Source organism: Pongo pygmaeus, chromosome 9 (genome assembly GCF_028885625.2).
Source record: "Pongo pygmaeus isolate AG05252 chromosome 9, NHGRI_mPonPyg2-v2.0_pri, whole genome shotgun sequence".
Taxonomy (NCBI): Eukaryota; Metazoa; Chordata; class Mammalia; order Primates; family Hominidae; genus Pongo; species Pongo pygmaeus.
The window spans coordinates 64,852,763-64,876,233 of NC_072382.2; the positions used below are offsets into that span (position 1 = coordinate 64,852,763).

Genomic DNA, 23,471 nt, shown 5'->3' on the forward strand with positions numbered 1-23,471 from the left:
AAGTGCAGAAAGAAACTTTTCCTGTGGGAACCCAGAAGTTTAGGAAAACACAGAGGCCTTTGTGAGAAGGTTCTTCTACTGGCTCCCTATAAAACAGACACAGTGTTACATTTAGTCACATAAAGGCAATTATAACATGAAGGGAGAAGGAATGAATGGGTCCTGGGACACAGTTTTCTGATGTAAGGAGAAAGTACCATGGAGTGTAAAGGGTTAATACTTAATGAATGCTCTAGGGTCGGAGTGGAAGGTAGATTACATCTACTGCCAGTTCCTGTGTTCACCACTTCATAAATATTTTCTTCACCCAGCAATGTAGCTCATGCTCAGTGCTAGGCCTGGGGGCACAGAGGTGAGTCTGATGGAAGTTTCCCGACCTTAAGGAGCCGGAGTCCAGCAGAGAAAGGCTTGGATAACAGTTGCAGAGAAGGCTCTGGGCAGGAGTGTGCAGCAGACAAGTCATGGATGAGGTCATTAAGAAGTACTAGGAAGCTGAAATAGCTCCTCATCGTTCTAGAACTTTAACCTTCAGGCTGTAGCAGGTTCAAATTTTTATATTGCCTGAACTCTTGTGGGCAAAAAGGAATCTACCTCTTTTATATCTAAGTTGTGTTTTGTTTTGTTTTTTCCGGAGACGGAGTCTTGCTCTGTCGCCCAGGCTGGAGTGCAATGGCACAATCTCGGCTCATTGCAAGCTCCGCCTCCTGGGTTCATGCCATTCTCCTGCCTCAGCCTCCCATGTAGCTGGGACTACAGGCACCCGCCACCATGCCCAGCTAATTTTTTTGTATTTTTAGTAGAGATGGGGTTTCACCGTGTTCGGCAGGATGGTCTTGAACTCCTGATCTTACTCGGCCTCCCAAAGTGCTGGGATTACAGGTGTGAGCCACCATGCCCGGCCCCTAAATTGTGTTTTTACTCAAGACCACATTGTCTGATGTCAAAAATTTGCCCTGTTCATGTCCAGATAAATGGAGCCATTTTTGTGATCTTTCTCAGATATTTTAGACGAAATCTGCCCAACCTCAGTAGCTCAATCCCTGGAGCTGATGTTTGAACGAGGGATTCACACAGGGAGCATATGGACCACAGTGTCAGTGAGAGAGAGCTCCACTTCATCTGCCCTCCACTCTGGGCTGGCGTCTTATGGGATACCACATGCCCCATCTGCTTGCTGGCCTTCATCCCTGCCATGGTGTCATCTTCTGAGATGCACTGGGTCTTCATCAGATCCCCAGAGGATGGATCCCTCGGCAGCCTCTGCTTTTGCATCAGCTTTTTCTCAGCCAATTCTGTGCCCCATTCAACAGCTGGTATGCAGGCCAAGGAATTCTTAGTGCTGCCCAACTCTGCTCTACAAGCAATATGAGGAGGGGGGCTTCTCTAGCCTTCTCACTCCTGGACACAATCATGTGTCACTTCTGCTCCCTGGCTGATGCACCGTGGTGGCTCAGGGGCCACCTCTCTGATGCTCCTGAGAAAGGAGGGAAACAAGTACTCTAGATGCCAAGACTCCCAGGCTTAAAGAGAGAGTCTGCTTCTCCTGCAAGGACTTGGTCCGAGGAGGCAGAAGGACGGGATCTTCCAAACACGTAGAGTAACATTAAAAGCAGAAACTCTAGACCCAGGTTAATTGGGTTCAATTCTCAGTTCCACCATTTATTAGTTGTGGAGCCTTGGGCAAGTTACCAAGGAGGTTACTGAACCTCTCTTTGTCTCAACTCATCATCCGTAAAGGAGGATTATGTAGTGCTACTTTATAAGCATGAACGGGACAAAATACAGACATATAAATAAAAGTAAATAAATATATATTGCATGTCTCATTCAGAATACAGCCTAGCACTTTGGAAATGTTTAAGCCTTAGCTGTTATGATTCTTAGGAATAGTATTATTAATACTATAGAATTAGCATCATTTCATCTCAATGCTTTTTTCTTCCCCTCTCTCACCTTAAAGCTCAGAATCTCTCATCTTGCCTCTTGAGGTAGGGAAAAGTTTTATTCAGATGGATTCTTCCCATTTCTTTCATCTACACCCAGACTATAGCTTTTTTTTTTTTCTTTAAGGATTTGGCATCTTTATTTTCAATGGCCTTTGGTGACAAGGCCCGGCAATGCTGACCTCGTGTTTCATAGCCTAAATGAGGATGGTTATGGGGTTAAGGTACCCGTGGGAAAATGCAAGAGTTAATGTGCCACATGGTCCCTTCCCCAGTCTCTAGGAATCTTGGTTGGGGGCACAAGGTCATGCCAAAGCAGAGTTTGGGGAGAAGCTGCAACCTGGGAGTGGCTTCATCTCTGCTTCCGCGTCCCTGTGCAGGACTCAGGAATTGACATCGGGGACATCACCGCAAGGAAGGCTCTGAGGAAACAGCTGCAGTGCAAGACCTTCCGGTGGTACCTGGTCACCGTGTACCCAGAGATGAGGATGTACTCAGACATCATTGCCTATGGAGTGGTAAGGAGCTGACCTCCTCTAGGTTTCATTCAGACACAGACAGAAAGAAGCATAGTGAAGAAAGGGAGAGGAGGGAAAGAGCCTCTCGGCTGCTCACGTGAAGAACAACAGTAGGCCTGGGGACTGGGTGCTGGGTTCTGCACCTGCAAGACAGCCTTTACTTTTATAACCTAAATCCCTCCAGTCCCTTGAGAGAGGTACTTGTCTCTCCTTTATAGTCCTAAGCAATTCAGCTCTGGCCCCACACCTGCATATTCCGCTTAATAAAACACATAATAAAGCAGTTAGCTTAAGATTAAAATGTAAGATAACAAACACCTGCTGTTCTTCCAGCTGGGGTGCCTGAGGGTCTATGAGTCACCCTGTGTGCCTCCCTGACCAAGGAGCTGATGCCTTCCATTCACATGCAGAGCCTCCCTGAGAAGACATCTAGAAACAGAGCCATCTTGAGTTTATTGTATTTGCTGTATTTTTAGTACTGCTTGTTGATGGGCACAGAGCAGTTCTCCCTGATGGGAGGGAGCAAGATGGAGGGGGCAGAGCATAGGGTTTGGAGTCAGACAGACCTGGTTCAAATCTTAACCAGGCTGCTTCCCAGGTAAGTGTCTTAATGTCAAGGGCTTCAGTTTCTTCATCTGTTAAATGGGGGTAATTCAATACTATCCCCATAGAGTAAAAGAAAATCTAAGATTTGTAGATATGTAACCTTAGGCAAAAATGTATTTTCTGTCTAAGGTTAAAATACTTCGAATATGATAAACTCTCCCATTTTCTCAATATTCCCTGGACCATACAGGTCAAATGCCATAAGGTATTTTAAATGGTATTTTGATTGATTTTTGGCTATCTTGCCTGGCTTTTGCTGACTTACAGTCTGAACACATAAACTTTTGCCATGACAACCCCCCAAAACTACTCTGTGTAGGATTAGCTATATCATCTCCATGTCACAGGTGGGGAAACAGAGTCAAAGAGTGATTTTCACAAGCTCACATAATCAGCAGTGAAACCAAGTCTAAAAAACCAGCTTCTGATATCACTCTGATTCCTCCCTTTGGAGAGTGTCCCCTCAGACCTTTTTTGATATCTCAGGATGAAAACTTGAAGGAAGAACTGAGGTCTCTTCTTTTGATTAGCTGTGGTTAGAGCTGAGTTCAAAGCCTGCCCCAGATGGGAATGTATTGAACAGGACAATTGCCTATGAGGGGGAAGAATCTGCTGAGAGATGGGGCTCAGTGCTTCCTATGTGCCCCGCAACTCTTATATCATATACATCCTAGGATTCCAAAGCAGACAGAACTGGAATCCTAGACCCATGCCCTCTGCCCCCAGGGTCTCTATTATCCAGAAGGCCAGCTTGTAGGAGACAGTCTTATCCTCCCATGAGTGTCCCCATGGCATGGTTGACATATCCCAAGAGAACCATGCGGTGACCTCTCACCTCTCCACTTCTCAGGCTGGTGCAATTCACATCTCAGCAAACACCTCAGCCAGTGCTGCTCAGGTAGTACCTGAGACTCCAGATCCTGTTGTCACCACGGAAACATATTGCACTGTAAGGTGCCTATCTGTCCCATTCACCTCCCCAGAACCATCCTGAGGACACAGCTGCCTTTGATGCCCCACACTCCACCCATAGCAAGCTATGTGTGCTGCTTGGCCATGGTTGAACCCAATCCTAAAAGGAGAGTTATGCTGCTGTGGCTCCAGAGAAACTATTGGCCCCAAGCCTCTGTGACCCAGGGCAAGCTTCTGGATTCATATTCTCAGCAGGCTGTCAGCTGTGGCTGAGCAGGATTAGCCAAACTCACCCAGAGAGGCAGGAGAAGCAATAACAGTAGAGGTGTGTACATGTGGCCACTGCGATTCCGGGTCTTGGCCAAAGGCATTCTCATCCTCCAAGCAAAAGCATCTCATCTTATACACATGTGCAACAGGTTTAACATGTGGCCCCTCCATGCCACCCCCAGAAACATTTGGTTTGTCAAATAGTAAGTGGCAAATAGAGTTGTGATCTAGATCTGTCTGAGTCCAGAGCTGGGCCTATGTTTACTGTCACACTGAAAACCATACACTTGCCATCCCAAACGGCTGAACTGTGTTAGCCATCCCTGTGGCTGGCAGAGGGCTCTGACCCCCTGCACATTCATCAGCCCACCACTGCTCAGGGCCCAGCCAGCCTCCCCTCTCTCCTGCCTCCTCCACAGGCCAAGCCCCTACATGAGCAGAGACATGCCTGCTTGTCAAAAGCATAATGAACTCTTAATGGGGGCAACTGGCTGAAGATGGGCAAAGTGGGATGCAGCCACAATAGCAAGAGTATTTGCTGGGTCTAAATCATTCTTCCTGGTAATTATTTTTATCCTAAAATGAAGAGATGAGATGTCTTTTCAGGGGCATAATCTTTTTCCTTTTTCTGTTCCAACTCATGCCCAAATGACATTGTTCAGGACAAATGACTTCTGGGACTCTGAGTTGAGCCAGTATCAAGTCTATAGCCCAGCCCATTAATCCACTAATAGGTCCCATTAATGACTCCTGCAGGCCTAAGGACCTGTGGGCCCCATCGTGTGGGCATAAGTTTCCCCTGGATCATTGAGCTTCATGTCCAGGAGATGGGGTAGCTTTGGATTAATCACAGCTCTGGTGCTGAGAGTAGAGATGGAGGGGCATCTGGAAACAGACATGCCTGGCTTCTGAATGTTAGCTTTGCCCCTTAATGGCTATGTAAACTTGACAATGTGCAAAACCTTAGTGGTCGCAGTAATGCCATTTCATAGGGCATATTTTACAGTCTCAGGATTATAGCCATTTGCATTACGGGAAGAGCTTGGGTTTTGGAGTCTGACAGAGACCAGCTCTATCACTTGTCCAACTATGATTCCATTCATTTGGGAATGCCAGTCATTTACTCATGTTTTTCATGTGCCCACTCACTCACCCACTCAACAAGTGTTGACTATCTCCTTTGTGCCTGGCCTGTATGATATACAGTGAGACTGAGACCCAGTCTGATGACTAACAGGGGAGACAAACAAGTGAAGAAGGAGCAAGAATGCAACCTGCTATGTGCTGCCCTAAGAGAAATGGGGTGCTAGTGAAGCACAGCGCAGTGGTCTCATACCAGACTTGCGTCAGGAAAGGCTTCCAGAGTGGCAGATAAGCTGAGAGCCAAGGGAAGAGGCAAAGAGGAGGCCAAGACCAAGGGCGATATGGGGAAGTGTCCACACAGGCTGAATAGCACTATAGACAGGGAGGAGAGTGGAGCTTGTTACTACACCACAGTTCCTTCATCCTTAAAAGAGATACTATCTCTGGGCTGGCTAGTCATTATGAGAATTAGGTGAGACATATGTGGAAAGCACTTCACATGGTACCTGACACATAGATGCATTCCTAAAAGCTGATTTCCCTGAATGGCTTTGAGGAAGGTTACAGCAATAATAATAGCAGCCAACAATTACTGCAACATTTGTTATTTGCCAGGCCCTATGCTAAGCACTTGCAGATATTATTTCACTTAATCCTCGTAACAGCCTTATGAGGTAGACACTATTATTATTCCTATTTTAGAGGGAAGAAAACAAACAGGAAGGAGTTACATTGCTTTATTCAAGACCCCTCAGCTGGAGCCAGGTTTCCATCCCAGCCTGTTGCTTCTAGCTGCTTCAGCGGACTACCTGCCTAAGGGATGGTGGGGGGCGGGGGGAGGAATGGCACAGAGCCAGGGAGGACTTTATCAAAAGACACCCACCCTCTCACCGAAGCACTGGCATTAAGAACCCAGGGAAAAGCCAAGTCTAACATCAGGGCTTTCCAGGCCTTCCTCTTTGCAACAGCAGTTAGCAGATTTTCCTAGTGGGTTACAGTGCTTGGCTTTAGATATGACACCCACCTCTTCGTGAGCTGTAGGACAAGAACAAAGTGTGTTTACATACGCTCTTCCCACTAAGGCAAACCAAGCAATTGGTTTATAATGGAGGATTTGCTGCAGAAATGCTACTGGGGGTTCTGCCTGAGACACACGTTCATGCAGTATTTCTTCAGAATCTCTGAACTGTGAGTTTGGGATTAAGGTGCTACCACCCAGTAGAGGAAAGGAAGTTCAAAAGAAAAGAATTCAACTCTGTTCCTTGTCCCCTGTTAGGAACAGGGTATGCATGGAACACACGTGGGCCTCTGGTTATCAGCTCCATCTCATGCCTCTTCATTGGCTTCATTTCACTCCTGCCACAAACCGTCAGGAGTACAAAGGCCCTGCTACTGTCTCTGGCCTCCCCCCAGATAGATGGCCTCCCTGTGGTCTCTTGTCCTTGACTTCCCTGGATTCTGATCTCCAGGCCCCTGTTCTAGGCAGAGTGTTTTGATTGCTAAGGAGAGAACCCAGTCAAGCCAGCTCAAGTTAAGGTGAGGGGGGTGAAGGTACCACAAACTCTTACAGGAGTAGGACACTCCAGCTGGGAAGCCACTGAAGCCGCTGCAGGGGCAAGATGGTCTCCCTTGTCTCTCATTCTGTCTGCCTCGTGCATCATCACATCCTTGATCACAACTGGCTTTCTCTGCTTGCACATGGCCATGGCCAACAGAACACTCCATGCCCAGTTTAAACAGCCTTGCAATTCTAGTGGCCACCACCCACCAATCACAGTCTCTGGGTTCTGTTTAGGTTCCTAAGACAGGATAAGAGAGCAATGAGATGGGGAGGAGAGAGAGGGAGAGAAAGAGAGTGATTAATTCTGAAGTGTGGGTTGGTGGCCACCATGGTCCACTCAGTTGTGGCCAGTGAGCAGGGCCATGAGGTCTATGGGCTGCCCTTCTGAGGGCTGAGAGTGGGTATAAGCAAGAAAGTGACATTGAATATAAGCTGTTTTACCCAGACATGTGTTAATTGCCAAGACTGGATCCATCCACCTGTAGGTGAGGGTAAGAGATGCCGCTCTCTTCTCCTGCTCCCACCCTGGCCCCCTCCTCTCTTATTCTCCCACCCGACCTCCAACTCTGGAAGACCCTAAGCAGGTGGGCCACCAAGGGGCTGGCCAAGCCACTGCTGGGTCTGCAGGAGGCAGAGAGCATCTGGTCCCAGGGGACCTCTGAGGCCTGAAAATAGCTAAGATATTGCCCATTTCCCCCAACACTAAAGAGCAAAGATTTCTCTCAGGGACACTTGAAGGCCGTTGTCCCACCCCTGAGGAAGTGGAGGGGCTGAAGAACAAGCACCATCTTGTGTGTGCACATGCATGCGCATCTCCTGTTTTTGCCCAGACTGTCTCAACTCCCAGAACCCAGCTCACTGTTTAATGACATGTAAGTGTTTCTCCTTCAAAGGAGGCTGGTCTCCTCTCAGCACCATTATGCAAGGCAAAAGCTGGTGCTTGTTGGTTCTATAGTGTTCAAGGGCCTTGGGCTGATTATGGAAATGAAATCTGTCTCAGCAGAATACTTGTTTCTCCAGAGTTAATTCATTTGTTCTCTCTCTTCCTCTCTCTTTGGTGTGGCCATCTGTTCTCTGATGTTCAGCTGCAGAATTCTCTGAAGACTGATTTGTGTCTTGACCAGGGGCCAGATACAGAGAATGTCCCCATCATGTACATCTGCCATGGGATGACACCTCAGGTGAGTCCTCTAAGAGATTCCTGTGCCAGGAGTGTGCATATGAGTGCCTGGCATGGGGAAGGAGAGCTAGGCTCTGTCATGGCAGCTCTGGGACCAGGGGCCTCTGGGGCTTTTCGTTAGGGCACATCCTCATGAGCTGAAGAGGATGGATCACACCTGCCTTGCCTGGAAGGAAGCTGGGGGAGTGGATACTATGACTCCAGGATCCTCCAGGATGAGGAGGAGGAAAGGGGTTACATTTCTAAAGAGAAACACCTGCTTCCTTTGGGGAAACTATGGGTATATCACAGTTCTGGTTCTGACAACCAAGCTGCTCCCTAGCAAGAGTGGGAGGTTCTCCCAAGCCCCCTGAAATGTCAAAGTCCCTTCAGAGTGCCATGGCATGGTCTTCAGCTCTGCCCTTTAGTAGATCATAGCTGGGGCCAAAATTTATAGCCACGGGCCTTCTTTCCAGCTCTTCTTCTGACCTTCTCCTGGTGGAGAATGAAGGGCAGCTACCGGGAAAATAAGTTATTCTTACAAATTCCCCATTCATAGTCTAAGCTTCAGATACTCAAAGAGGATGCCAAGACACAGGCAAGATAAATGGTTCGTTGAACAAAGTACAGCAGACAACCCTTGACCAAAAATGTCATAGGCTGACCTGTTCTGAATTGATAACATTCCCAGAGTTTACTTATCTCCAGAAGTACACATCCCAGCACTTTGGGAGGCCGAGGCGGGCGGATCACGAGGTCAGATCGAGACCATCTTGGCTAACATGGTGAAACCCCATCTCTACTAAAAATACAAAAAATTAGCCAGATGCGGTGGCAGGCACTTGTAGTCCCAGCTACTCAGGAGGCTGAGGCAGGAGAATGGCGTGAACCCAGGAGGCAGAGCCTGCAGTGAGCCGAGATAGTGCCACTGCAGTCTGGCCTGGGTGAAAGAGCAAGACTCCATCTCAAAAAAAAAAAAAAAAAAAAAAAAAGATATTTTAGCATATAAGATATGCCTATGTGTGCAATTACAATGAAAAGGGTGTTTAAAAGAGCTGTTGCCTACTGAAACACACAAGTGAAGGACATCATGACATGTATGTCACTCTGTGTGTGAATGATGAGCCCTCCCAGGGGATTGTCCATTGTGACCTCTACCATCTTGTCCTTTTTGGGGACTGAGTTGCTGTGACATTACTGGCTGGTTAATTGCAGGCCAGCAAATCAGGCTATGCCCACACGACCCAGTATGGCAACACATTCCTCATTGTTACAATGGTGTGGCATTTTTAATGAGTGACTATCTTTTTAAACATTGTATTGAAGTAAAACATATATAGAGGGAATAAATGAATTATAAGTGTACAGCTTAATCAATTTCCTAAGTGAACACACCCAGATCAAAAATAAGAGTATTGCTGCCTGATTTTGAATTCTATATAAATAGGACTATATAGTATATATTTTCTTATGTTGACTTCTTTCATAATTATATTTTTTTAATTTTTATTTTTATTTCAATGGTTTTTGAGATTCAGGTGGTTTTTGGTTACATGGATACTTGGATAAGTCCTTTAGTGGTGATTTCTGAAATTTTAGTACACCCATCACCCAAGCAGCATACACTGTACCCAGTATGTACTCTTTTATTCCTCACCCCTCCTCCCAACCTTCCCTGCCAAGTCCCCAAAATCCATTATGTCATTCTTATGCCTTTGCATCCTCATAGCTTAGCTCCCACTTATATAAAAGTGAAAACATACGATATTTGGTTTTTCATTCCTGGATTACTTCACTTAGAATAATGGCCTCCAGCTTCATCCAAGTTACTGCAAAAGATATTATTTTATTTCTTTTTATGGCTGATTAGTATTCCATGATGAATATATACCACATTTCCTTTATCCACTCATTGGTTGATGGGCACTTAGGTTGGTTCCATATTTTTACAATTGTGAATTGTGCCACTATAAACATGCATGTGCATGCATCTTTTTCATATAATGACTTCTTTTCCTTTGGGTAGATACCCAGAAGTGGGATTGCTGGATCAAATGGTAGTTCTACTTTCAGTTATTGAAGGAATATCAATACTGTTTTCCATAGTGGTTGTACTAATTTATATTCCCACCAGCAGTGTAAAAGTATTCCACACAGCAAAAGAAATCATTAAACAGACAACCCACAGTGTGGGAGAAAATATTCACAAACTATGCATCCAACAAAGGATAAATATCCAGAATCTACAAGGAACTCAACAAATCAACAAGAAAAAAAATAAAAACAACACATAATCTCATCAAAAAGTGGGCAAAGGACATGAATAGACAATTCTCAAAAGAAATATACAAACAGCTAACAAACATATGAAAAAATGCTCTACATCACTAATCATCAGGGAAATGCAAATTAAAACAACAATGAGATACCACCTTACTCCTGCAAGAATGGCCTAATTAAAAAGTCAAAAACCAATATATGTTGGCATGGATGTGGTGAAAAGGGAACACTTTCATCATTACATTTCTGAGATTCATCCCTGCTATTACATGTAGTTGTAATTTGTTCATTTTTACTACTATGTAGTATTCCATTTTATAAACATACCATAATTCATGATCTATTCAACTGCTGATGGACACTTGGACTATGGCTAGTTTGGAAGTATCATGAATACTGCTGCTATGAACAGCCTTGATCATGTCGTTTGGTGTACATATATGCTCACTTCTTTTGGTTTTATGCCCAGGAACAGAGTTGCTGAGTCATAGGGTTGAAATATGTTCACTTTTAGTAGACATTGCCTGTATTAGTCTGCTCAGGTTGCCAAAACAAAATATCACAGGCCTTAAACCACATAAACTTATTTTCTCACAGTTCTGGAGGCTGGGAAGCCCAAGATCAGAGTGCTGGCCAATTCAGTTTCTGGTGAGGGCTCCCTTCTTGTCTTGAAGATGTCCACCTTCTTGCTGTGTCCTCACATGGGAGAGACAGACAGCACAGAACAATGAGCTCTCTGGTGTCTATTCTTATAAGGATGTTAATCCTATCAGGTCAGGGCTGTATCCCTGTGACCTCACTTAACCTTAACTTAAAGATTTGAAGAATTATCAGCCTATCCATGTTGCAAAAAACTGAGAAAGCTCTTTCTGAAAAAAACACTAAGGTGTGGCTCATGATAAAGAGAACATGAGTTTGACTTAGGTGGACTTTGCCAGTCATTTCAACAGAAGCCAGGAAAAGAGATGAAATTACACCTGTAGAGAGACTGCCAGTTTGAACTAAAGGGGACAGAGAAAGTGGGATAGAATGAAAGAATGCTGTTGGACTTGGAGTCCATAGGACTGTAGGGACCATAGAGCTATTTGGCTGTGAATGTGCTCTATTCCTCAAGAAAAGGAAGAATGATGCAAAAGGCATTTTTAGGGATCATCAGGGCTGCCACTCCCACCACAAGGCCAGGAGAAGGGCTGGTGCCCTGTCTAGCCTAAGGGCCAGGGCCACCCCACACAGCCACAGTAGTGATTCTGGCACCACAGTGGGCCTGGAGGGCAGAGCGTTGAGCCAAAGAGGGTTATTCTCAAGCCTTAAGAGCTAATGGAATTTGACTTGCTAAAATTTTGGACTTGCTTGGGACTCATCACTCTTTCCTTCATTCTGATTTCTCCTTCTGGAATGAGAATATCTATTCTATGCCTTTTCCACAGTTGTGTTTTGGAACCACATGACTTATCTAATTCCACAGGCTCACATTCAAAGAGAAATTTTGCCTTGGGATGAATTGTACTTGGAGTCTCATTTACCTGATGTAGAAGATATTTAGATGAGACTTTGGACTTTAGAGTTGATGCTAGAATGAGTTAAGACCTTTGGGGCTGTTGGGGTGGAATGATGTATTTTGCATGCCTTAAAAACATGCATTTGGGGAAGCCAGGGGCAGAATGTTATGGACTACATTGTGCCCCTCCTTGAAAATCATATGTTGAAACCCTGACCCTGGTAGTATTTCAAGGGAGGAAGTAATTAAGGTCAAGTCAGGTCATAAGGGTGGTGCCCTAATCTGATAGGATTACTGTCCTTGCAAGAGTAGACATCAAAGAGCTTGATCACTAGCTTTCTTTTCTCTCTGCCATGAAAGACACAGTGATACAGCAGCTGTCTGCAAGCCAGGAAGTAGTTCCTCAGCAGAAACTGAATTGGCCAGCATCTTGATCTTGGACTTCCCGGCCTCCAGAACTGTGAGAAAATAAATTTGTTATTTATGCCACCTACTCTGTGGTACTTTGTGACAGCCTGAGCCAACTAATAAACTGCCAAACAATTTTCCAAAATTGTACCAATTTTTACTTCTCCCAGCTTTATATTAGAGTTCTAGTTGCTCTACATCCTTGCCAACATTTGGTATTACCCATATTTTTAATTATAGCCATTGTAGTGGGTGTATAGTACTATCACTCTGTGGTTTTAATTTGCAGTTCTCTGATTACTAATGAAGTTGGGCACCTGGGTTTTCAGCATAGAATATCTTCATGTTATCCTTGAATGTGGGCCAAGGTAGCCAGGTCACAAGTAGTTGGTCTTTCTGTAAATTCTTGCTCTGCTTTCTGATACTTATGATCTTATCTGGACCACTGGACAAATGTTGAATGTTTTGTCTGTGTGATGGTAGGTGTCGGCCTGAGCAGAGGCTGCCAGTTCTCTACCAGCTGCAGATGATACAATATGGGACAGTATCTGTTATAGTTACAGTGTGGATTCTGGAGCCAGATTGCCTGAATCTAAATACCAGCTTTGAACCTTTCTAGTTGTAAAATCTTGGCAAGGTTTTAAAATCTAGGCCTATTTTTTTAATTTGTAAAATGTGGACTAACAATGGTAGATACACCAAAAAGGTTGTTGTGAGGATTTAACACATGTAAAATATTTAAAACAATACCTGGTATGTAGTAAGTCCTCAATAAATGTTATCTATTAGTATTTCTATAAGGATGGTGTTACCATTATTACTCCACTTTAACCCTGACTCCTGTTCAGTGTAAATACCCTCAAGGTTCTAGCTGCAGCCAACCCTGGACTGACTTTCCTTGACCCCATGGTGCCATCTGCCATGGGGGCCTGCCTTGGTCAAAACCTACCCATAGGCCAGGTGTGGTGGCTCACGCCTATAATCCCAGCACTTTGGGAGGCCAAGGCTGGCAGATCACCTGAGGTCAGGAGTCCGAGACCAGCCTAGCCAACATGGCGAAACCCTGTCTCTACTAAAAATATTTAAAAATTAGCCAGGCATGGTGGCACACACCTGTAATTCCAGCTACTCAGAAGGCTGAGGCTGGAGAATCACTTGAACCTGGCAGGCAGAGGTTGCAGTGAGCTGAGATTGCGCCACTGCCCTCCAGCCTGAGCGACAGCGTGAGATTCCATCTCAAAAAAACAAAACAAAACAGAAAACCTACCCATAAACTATTGGAGCATCACTGAGTGACTGTGGCACCAAAAATGTAAGGGAGTTAGGAAAGGACAGTGAAGTGGGCACTGGGATGCCTGAGTTCAAGAGTTTGTCTTGCCACACAATTGCAACATCATCTTAATCTTCTCTGGGCCTTTATTTTGTTTTACTATTTTATTGAGGTAGAATTTTATGCTAAAATACACGAATCTTAAGTGCACAATTCTTAACTTTGTGTACACTGTACAGTCACCATTAAGTTCAAACCCATCATTCCAGAAGGCTTCCTAATTTGTCCTCTTGGTCATACCTCCACCCAAAGGTAAGGATTGTTCTGACCACTCTCACCATTGATGAGTTTCATCTGAGCCTGTATTTCTGTCTGCAGATAATGAAGCTGGATTGGGCTTCTTTAGGCTCAACACTCCCAGCTCTGACAATCTGCTTATCTCTAATTCCTTTGTTTTGAAATTCAGTTGGCCTGGGAAACTGTGAATTTGTGCTTGCCAGGAATGCTGGGAGCTGCCTTTGTAAATAAGCTTCTTGATGTGAAGCTGCAGCAAGTCTCAAAGACTTGGGTCTCCCTTCCCCATCCCCCAAAGCCGCAGAACACTCATGTAGCTGGGCTGTACAGGGAGCTCTTGGTGTCCAGGTGACCTTTCATGCCAGGTCATGCTCAGATGCACAACTGGCAGTGCTGTGTAGGGAGGTTTGGGACCAGCCTCAGATTACACACATTTCCCAGGAAAGGGTAGGGGTGCTGCTGTGGCAGGACTCTGTTGAGGCTGTGGCCTGCCCAGTGAGCTGGGAGAGCTGGAAAGGACAAGGTTATCTTGGGGACGGGCTGGGTATTCCCAACGTGAGCTCCTACATCCACCCCTGATGAATGCAGGGGCAGGAGATGAGTGAAGGGCAAGGGGCTGCTGTCTGGCAAGGCTTCCCAAAGGCATCTTCCAGCCCGCAAGAAGTTCATTGCTCATGGAAGAGTAAGAAAAGGGGTACTCTAGGATGTGTTACCTGAGGATGAAGTCAGGGTACATCTCAGGAGACTGTGGACAGGTGAGGACCCCAAAGATCCTCTGAATCCTGCAGACTTGGTCCAAATCAAACATTCAACATGCATTTCCAGGGATGTCACCCCCTCCTACTGGCAGCTCTCAGCAAAATCTTTCTTGTTACCATGGCCACATAGGACAAGGAGAGCTTTGGGAAGGTCATGTATGCACGGATGGAACTGTCACATGCCATCATGCAGGTTGTGCACTGTACAACTGCAGGAGATGGAGGTGGCACTTTACATTGTTGCCTGGGGAATATAGACCAAGCCAGGGTAATGGTATTTCTGACCTCTCCTATGAAACCTTACATATTCCTCCCTAAGCATCACACTTGATAGGAAGCCTGAAAATGCTGAAAGACAATTTCTGAGGCAATATATAGTGATTAAGAACCAGAATATATGGGTTCAAATCCCAGCCTTGCCACTTACTGAGTCTCTTAGGTGAGTGTCTCCTCATGCCTCAATTTTATTGCCTGTGATGAAATTGGCTGGTGGTTGGTGGTCCCTTGGCTTGTAGCAGCATAAGAGAGAATATAGTAGTACTAACTTTGTGGAGTTGTTATAAGGATTAAATAAATCAATGCACACAAAGCGTTTAGAGAACAAAATCTGGTACACAGTCATTGCTTACTAAATGTTGGCTAGTATTATTATTACCAGATTGGTAAAGACACTCTAGACCATGTCCTTGAGTTAATAGAGTAGGAATTGTTTAGCTTAAAAAGAGAACAGATTTAAGGGGGACGTTAAAACTCCTTCCAAATTATAAGGACACAGATTTTTGGCTGAGCATGAGGAAACTCTTCCCAATCATTGGCTCAGGTTATTTTGACATCTCCGTCATCAGCACTGAGCCATGTTTGGCAGGCTCCGGGGACATTCTGAAGGATTTTTATATCATGTAGGCTCTTAAGCTAAGAAATTCCTAAGGGCTCTTGCACCCTGGTATTCTATGACTTTTTAATTCATTACCTTGTCCAAATCAAGGTAACAGCTTGTAGCAGCATAACTCCACCCTTCACATGACATTCTCCATGTGTGTGTCTGTGTCCAAATTGCTCCTTTTTTATGAACAGCATTCATGTGCCAGATACTGTTCTTGGCCCTGGGAAATGGATGAACCAGAAAAAAAGTGACTGTCCTTATGAAGCTATATTCTGGTGCTGGAAACAGACTATTCTCTATTTTCTAATCTTCAAATCTTCACCACAGCCAAGATTTGAACTTGTTTCTCTCTTGAGCATTGCATATGGGGCAACATTTGAACTTCATGACTTGGATTTCAGCCAGCAATGGCCAAGAATGGTGAAAGTGTAAGAAGGGCAAGAAGGCAGGACTGCAGGCTGGCCCCGTTCATCTTGCTGACTTTGTAAGACGGTTAAGCAGGTACTGAGTGCATTTGAGGAACTGAGTATCTGTAGGCATTTTCTAAAGAAAAATGTTAAAATGGAGAGATTAAATGCAAAAGTGGTTCATGTCCTATAGGGAAATAAAATTATAGCCTTTCATGTGATCTTTTCTACACAGACAGAAATCTAGGAGTTAGCATACAACTTCATAGTGTCTGAGTGAGAATCAAAAGGTAAATAGCAAAGTCAAACATGAGTACATTCTCTTGGAAAATTACATACTCTTGGGTGGGCCCATTAATGTCCCAGGATATTAAAAGGACAGGCCACTTCCCCTCTTTGTTTTTGCCTTATTTCTAGTTTTCAGGTATTTTTCTTACTCTTTTCACAAAGTTTGTTGAAGGTCGAGGGACACTCCAGGCCGCTAGTGACTCAGTGACTCTTACGGGTCACAGCCTGACCATCTGACCTTTTCCCCTGCAGAAGTTTCCCGGGGCTGCCATAACAAAGTACCACAAGCTGCGAGACTTAAATGACAGAAAATTATTGTCTCACAATTCTGCAGCCTAGAAGTTCGAGATTGGTCTCAGTAGGGCCAAGCTCCCTCTGAAGGCCTAGGAAAGATTCTACTCCAGGCACTCTCCTAACTTCTGCTGGTCCCTTGGCTTGTAGCAGTTTAACATCACCCTTCACACGGCATTATCGGTACGTGTGTCTGTGTCCAAATTGCCCCTTTTTATAAGTGTCCAAATTGCCCCTTTTTATAAGGACACTACTCATGTTGGATTAAGGGTCCATTCTACTTCTGTGTGACCTCATGCAAACTTAATTATATCTGCAATGACTCTATTTCCAAATAAGATTACCTTATGAGGTACTGGGGGTTAGGACTTTAACATATGAATTTTGGGGTGACACAATCCAACCCAGTTTACCTCCAAATGGGAAGAGTGGAAATGGAAACCTGACTCTCACTTTCTAGGCCAAAAATATCTCCCATCACTTCCTCTCTCATTTCTTTGGCCAGACCTGGTAAAATGGCCCTGCCTGACTCAGAGAGGTAGCAAGTTGTGGTTTTCTGTGTGTCCAGGAGGTCTTGTGTTTGTCACAAAAACTTAGATTATTTTCTAAGTCAATGTCACCTCTGACAAATAAAAAAAAAATAAGAAAAATGGCATCTGGGATGTGAATTGACTTGCCGGAAGTCACACTGCAAGTTACTGGCAAAGATGGGACTAGGAAGGATGACAGTATTTTGACTTCCATTTCCTCCTTCATTGTTTCTTTCATTCGTTCATCAAACATATGATAGATTGTCTTTTATGAAGTCCTCATGTTTTAGAAAGTTTCATTTTCCTTGAAGAAGAAGCTTGGTCTGGCAATAAAAAACAAAAATTGACAAGTGGAACCTAAAGAGTTTCTGCATAGCAAAAGAAACTATTAACAGAGTAAGTAGACAACCTACAGAATGGGAGAAAATATTCACAAACTATGCATCTGATAAAGATCTGCTATCCAGAATCTATAAGGAACTTAAACAACTCAACAAGCAAAAACAAATACCCCATTAAGAATGGGCAAAGGACATGAACACACTCCTCAAAGGAAGACATACAAGCAGCCAACAAACAATGAAAAAATGCTCATCATTACTAATCATCAGAGAAATGCAAATCAAAACCACCATGAGATACCACCTCACACTAGTCAAAATGGCTGTTATTAAAAAGCGATAGGAATAGTTTGGTAGAGCAACTTATAGTGGGACCCAGTGGGGCCCAGAAATATTGGAGACCCAAAGACAGTTTGGGCTGGACAAAGGGACAGGTTTCACATCTGTGTTTAAACCTTTTGAGAGACTGTGCTTCAATGCCATTTAAAAAGTTCATTCTGTTGTCGTTGTGATATTCCCAGGTCTCAGAGAAGGCCTTGGATAGGAGAAAGCAGAGTGTAACTAATCAAATTAGTGAGGTGAAGCTGCTGAGAACCATGCTAATTGGTTAATGCGTAAACGTAACCATTTTATTTAAATTAGCAATCCTCAAAATAACTGAGAATATTAGCCCTGATTAGTGTAACAGCCTGGAAAATTTCTTCTGGTGGGAAACATACAATAGTGAGGTCTCCCCACCAGGTCTTTATTCAATCAATCACTCATTCATTTGTTCATTCAACAAACATGTGTTGAGTATTATTTTATGTCAGGCATTGTAAGACAAAAAGGCAGCTTTGCCCAAGTCCCTGCCCTGGAGGAGTTCCTGTCTGGAGAGGGAGGCAGGAACTTAGATGATCACAGTTTATACAATGAAATCTTGCAACCTACTGCTCCACACTCCCTTCCCACTAGCCCACAAAAAGAGAGAGCAGGAATAAAACCAGGTCTGGGGATTTCTCCCATTCTTTCTGCCTAAATTTACTAGACCGTAAAAGGCACAGGGTTTTCAGGGGAGTGCTTTTTCTATGGAAAGGTAAATTCTTGGTTATAGGAGAAGAAAGATGAAAGCGACTTTAATTCCTTCTGACGTTTTTGAAATACTAAAGCTGCCACATTTATGCTTCAGGAAGTGCTTTGACTCAAGGTTTAAAGATTAGAGTTGAGATGAAAGAAGTACTCTATTTTAAACCTGGAGATGAATTCCATGAAGCCATCACCTCTCCGCTGAGTGGTATTGGCCCCAGTGTCTGCAGGGGTATTAAAGACCTCTCATGGATTGTGCTTGCACCCCCAGACCTTTCACGTCACATCTCAGAGACAATTGCAAAAGTTTTCCTTTGTGGGCCAAGAATTTAAATGTCTAGCCACTTCTCTGTGGCCTTTGGCAAATTTCTCCAGTTTTCTATGATTTTTGTCTATAAATAAATAAGAATACCAGGTGCTGGGTGGCTGTGCAGTTTGGAAAAACCCCTGAGTTGATTTCATGTGCCGTCTATGACTCCGTGGCATGTGGTTCCATTGCTCAGGTGTCCGCTAGTGAATGGTATTGGGGAACCCCAACCAGGTAATGTTCAGGGGAGTCTTGCACACTCCTGCAGCTTTTTCTGGTCACCTCCAGCTCTGCATTATTTAGGGACTAATCCAGTTAGGGTTAACTGGGTCTCTGTATTTATTGTCCTCTGAGCTGTCACCTTGCACGGTTCCAGGGGCCACCATTCATGTCAGTACAGAGTGATGCGGGGACTGGCCCTGTGAGGCTCACTCTCGGCAGCCACCCTCAGCTTCTGCTTGTCACACGTTCAGTTTCTCGGTGCAGGGTGGTTGTTTGAGGGGGTGCAGGGTAGTGGTGGATGTGCAATGTGGTAGAAAGAGTGTGGAGGACACGAGGTCAGATAAGGGCTGGGGTCCAGGCCCAATTCTGCCCATACCACATGTGTGACGGGGGCAAGTGATCTGATCTTTCTAACCTGTTAGGTTCATAATCTGTAAAGTTGGGATGTAACTTGCACGTCACTGAATGATTGTGAGGGATGTGATGGCCTGTATGCCATGGTGCCTGGCCCAGTGCCCCACATGTGATGGTGATGGTGGGTGTTACTATGCCTCACCCAAGAGCAAACTCTACACGGGTGAAGAGAGGGGACATCAGAGGCTAAGAGTTGGGCTGAAAACCTGCGGTTATCCCCACTCCAGAGTCCCTGGGCTGGGGTGGCTCCCTTCATTCCAGTAGCCCTTTGAGAATCCATGAAGAGCCATGCCTAACGTATCCTTGCCTGTGTTCCAGAGCTCAGGAACGTGCTGTTCTGTCTGTCTGCTCATTGGTAAGTGATGACGGAGTGAGTTGTTTCATTAATCCAGCCTGCAGTCTCACGCTTTCCTGATGGCGCCACTGAAAGGAAGGGAATGGACCTTGCTAGGTCCACCTGGCTGTGAATCTCAGCTCCACCACTGGTTAGCTTCTGACCTGGAACTGAATACATAATTTCTCTTTACCTCAAGTATCTGTAACTTAAAGCTTAGTTCATAGGAAATACCATTTAACTGTGGGTTATATTATTTTTATGTCTTAATATAGAATATTTATATATGTGTTTATGCATTTACTTCTGTATGTGCATATATATATACACACATACACACACACACACACACATATAATTAGTATGCGTCCATCTCTGCTAGACACTTTCAGTATGTCAGTTGATGAAATTTAAAACCACCTTGCCAGCTTATCCTCATTTGGCTCAAACATGTAAAGATATCCCTAGGCCTCACCACCGATAGTTGAGTGTGTAGGCCATAAGTCCTAGAACATGATTCTAGGTTTTACTATGTCACAGCCAGGAGCAACTTCTCCCACGGCGAAAGCTGGGAAGAGGAGGGCTACCGCCCAGCAGCGCTGCTTTCTCTACCAGCACTGCCTCCTTAGAATCCACGGCCTCCACAGGGCATGGCCCAAAGGACTTTCACGGCTGCCCACTGGAACCTGCCTGCAGTTATCCCTGATTGTCAGGCCACCCAGAGCTGTTGCCCATTCTCTGGGTGAGGTGAACACCCAGCCAGCTTCCCACCCTGCTTTTAGAAAGAACCTTATTTCCATTTCTCTTGTGGTAGTTGCAAAAGAGAGGCAGACCAGCCATCTCCTGCCTGGACACATCGGCTTAGTGTCAGGGGAGCAGGCAGACAGAGAGGGAGCCAACGGATGTTATAGGCACACAGATGTTAGTGCCGCAGTGTTAACCTTCTGTGCACCGAGTGATGGTGAACTCTGGGCTGCTCCTGCAGATTCCATGCTAAAAAAAAAGGAGCTGCTTGATTTGTTATTCATTCCACATAATATGTTCTTCACTTCATGTCCAAACTCCACGATTAGAGTTGTAAACAGTGAGTTTTGCATGACTTTTATTAAACTCCTGCAGGCTGGGGAGAAGCAGTCATTAGCAGCTCCACAGTGGGCCAGTGTTCAGACTCACTAACCAGAGAGGGGCTGAGTCTCTTGCCCTCCACCCACCATTCTTTGGACAGTCTTGCTTCCCAGGCCTCTCTGGCCTTGGGGACAGGTCACCAAACCCAGTGACAGAGGAGCTAATTTTAGATCCGGCGTTGGCTCTGTGCTCTCTGCCAAGTCACGTTACCTCACTGAGCCTTCCTAATCAGTAAAATGGGGGCGGGAGCTGTTAAATAAAGTAACAAACCTGCATGTGCCTAGCACCAAATCAGGCACAGAACTGGGCTCAGTAATATTGGTCTCTCGTTCAAACTGGAGTAATCTCTCAACAAACATTCATGATTATTAAAGGTAGCTTGCATTTGTTGCTTACTGTTTCTAGGCATCTTTCTAAGTGCTTTGTGTATGTAAGCTCAATTAATACTCTCAACGGCCCTTTGAAGTAGGCACTGCTATTCTTTACAGGTGAGAAAACTGGGGCTTAAGGCAGGTATGTAACTTGCTCAAGGTTACACAATTACCGAGTGGTAGAACCTGGTTTGGAACCCAGGTTGCCTAACTTCAGACCCCATGCTCAGAGCCATGACTCAGTACTGTCTCCCTAGTTTAGTTAAACATGTGGCCCCTGCTCTCAGGAATTTCTCTAGACAGAGACAGAACAATAAGCCATCACAGGGTGGTGTGATGCCAGCTTGGCACACAGGCAACGTGCAGTGCACACTTGCTCATGAGTGAAGGTTGCAGTGAGAATATGGGATGGACTTCCTGATTAGTCAACTACCCAGGCATATTCCTCTCCTTAGGATCTAAAGGAAAACTGAATCTAATTTTCAGTTTTCTCCCTGACCGTACTGATGGCAGGTTTCTAAGATATGGTTGGAGGAGATTTGAAAATATCACTCAATCAGCACTACCCTTCCCCATCCACCCTGGGCTTGAACACAGGCCACAGGCTCATCAGCTTCCTCCTGGATTGTGAGGGCTGTCTGCACATGCCTCCTGCCTTTAAGGTTCTCCACTTTCTCTAAGGAATTGGGGTACCCATCTCCCCATTGGGAGATATCTAATCTCAGCATTCCAGGGCCCGAGCATTAGAGCCAAAGCCCCCCACTTCCCTTCTCCCCTTTCTTATCCCTCAAGCCTCAGCCCAAAGCCTGCTGCTTTAGGGCAGTCTTTCCTGACCATCCCATCTAAGGTGCCCTCACTTGTTATTCTTAGATCTCTGTACCTTGTCTGATTTTTTCACAGCTCTTGGATTTGGTGATTCTTTGTGAATTGTTACACCTGATGGTCTTTCTCCACCACTAGATGGTGAGTTCCTCCAGGGAGAGGCCTTTGTTTTATTCTCCAGGTATCCCCTTGTTCCTAGTGCACCACCTGGCACAGGGAAGCCACTCAGTGCACCTCTGTTTCCTAAATGAATGTTAAGAAAGTTGTTGATTTTTCATGTAAATGAAAGCTTAGCCAGTCTTCCTCACAGAGCCCTCCTAGCAGCCTGCAGACACACAGCCTTTGAAAATTCCCAGCCTTAATCTGAAGCCTGTTTTTTCATCTGTAAAATGGGGTTAAGGCCATCTACCTTGTAGAGGCTTTGTGAAGATTAAGGGGAGGGATACAATTGACCCTTGAACAACATGGGTTTGAACTGCGTGGATCCACTTAGATACAAATTTACTTCTGCCTCTGCCACAGCAAGACAACCCCTCCTCTTCCTCCTCCTCAGCCTGCTGAACACAAAGACACCCTCCACCCACCATTCTTTGGAAAGTGAAGAACTTTATGATGGTCCATTTCTGCTTAGTAAATAGTAACTGTATTTTCTCGTCCTTGTGATTTCCTATTTCTATTTTCTTTTCTCTAGCTTACTTTATTGTAAGAATTCCGTATATAATACACATAAAACACAAAATATGTGTTAACTGTTTATGTTATCCGTAAGGCTTCTGGTCAACAGTAGGCTGTTAGCAGTTAAGTTTTGGGGGAGTCAAAAGTTATACATGGGCCAGGTGCGGTGGCTCACGACTGTAATCCCAGCACTTTGAGTGGCCGAGGTGGGCAGATCATGAAGTCAGGAGACCATTCTGGCTAACACAGTGAAACCCCGTCTCTACTAAATATACAAAAAATTAGCTGGGCGTGGTGGCGGGCACCTATAGTCCCAGCTACTCAGGAGTCTGAGACAGGAGAACGGCGTGAACCTGGGAGGTGGAGCTTGCAGTGAGCCAAGATTGCGCCACTGCACTCCAGCCTGGGCAACAGAGCGAGACTCTGTCTCAAAAAAAAAAGAAACTTACATATGGATTTCCAACGGCATGGGGAGTCAGCACTCCTAACCCCTGCATTGTTCAGGATCAGCAGTAAATAGGATGCTTGGCACCATGGCTGGCATACATGAAACCCTCAACCAACCAGGTAATCACTGTTATTGCTAGTATTAGTATTAGTTGTTATTAGTCAAGATAAGAGCTGGCAGAATCTGTATCTGTTTATCACATTCAGTATATTTTTATGGAGACCTGGGATGGGAGCTTGAGAGATGTGCCCTCCCCTACTGGAATAGAAGCCAGCCCCTGGTTATCTTTCTTGATGATGGGCCAGTTGCTATGAGCACAGGTTGGCAAGGAGCAGGGGACACCTCTTTCTATCAGTGTCTCTCCTGCCACCAAGTCATGCTAGCACAT

At 45.0% G+C, this 23,471-nt stretch overlaps 1 protein-coding gene across 2 annotated transcripts in view; it reads left to right on the plus strand.

Annotated features, from left to right (window-relative positions):
* The window catches only part of GALNT18 (polypeptide N-acetylgalactosaminyltransferase 18), a 356,848-nt gene that overhangs the window by 292,103 nt on the left and 41,274 nt on the right, over positions 1-23,471 (plus strand). For both annotated transcript variants that reach the window (XM_054438882.2, XM_054438883.2), the window contains 2 exons: positions 2,324-2,461; positions 7,979-8,074. In XM_054438882.2, coding sequence (XP_054294857.1) covers positions 2,324-2,461; positions 7,979-8,074 — 234 coding nt within the window. The remainder of the gene's footprint in view (positions 1-2,323; positions 2,462-7,978; positions 8,075-23,471) is intronic.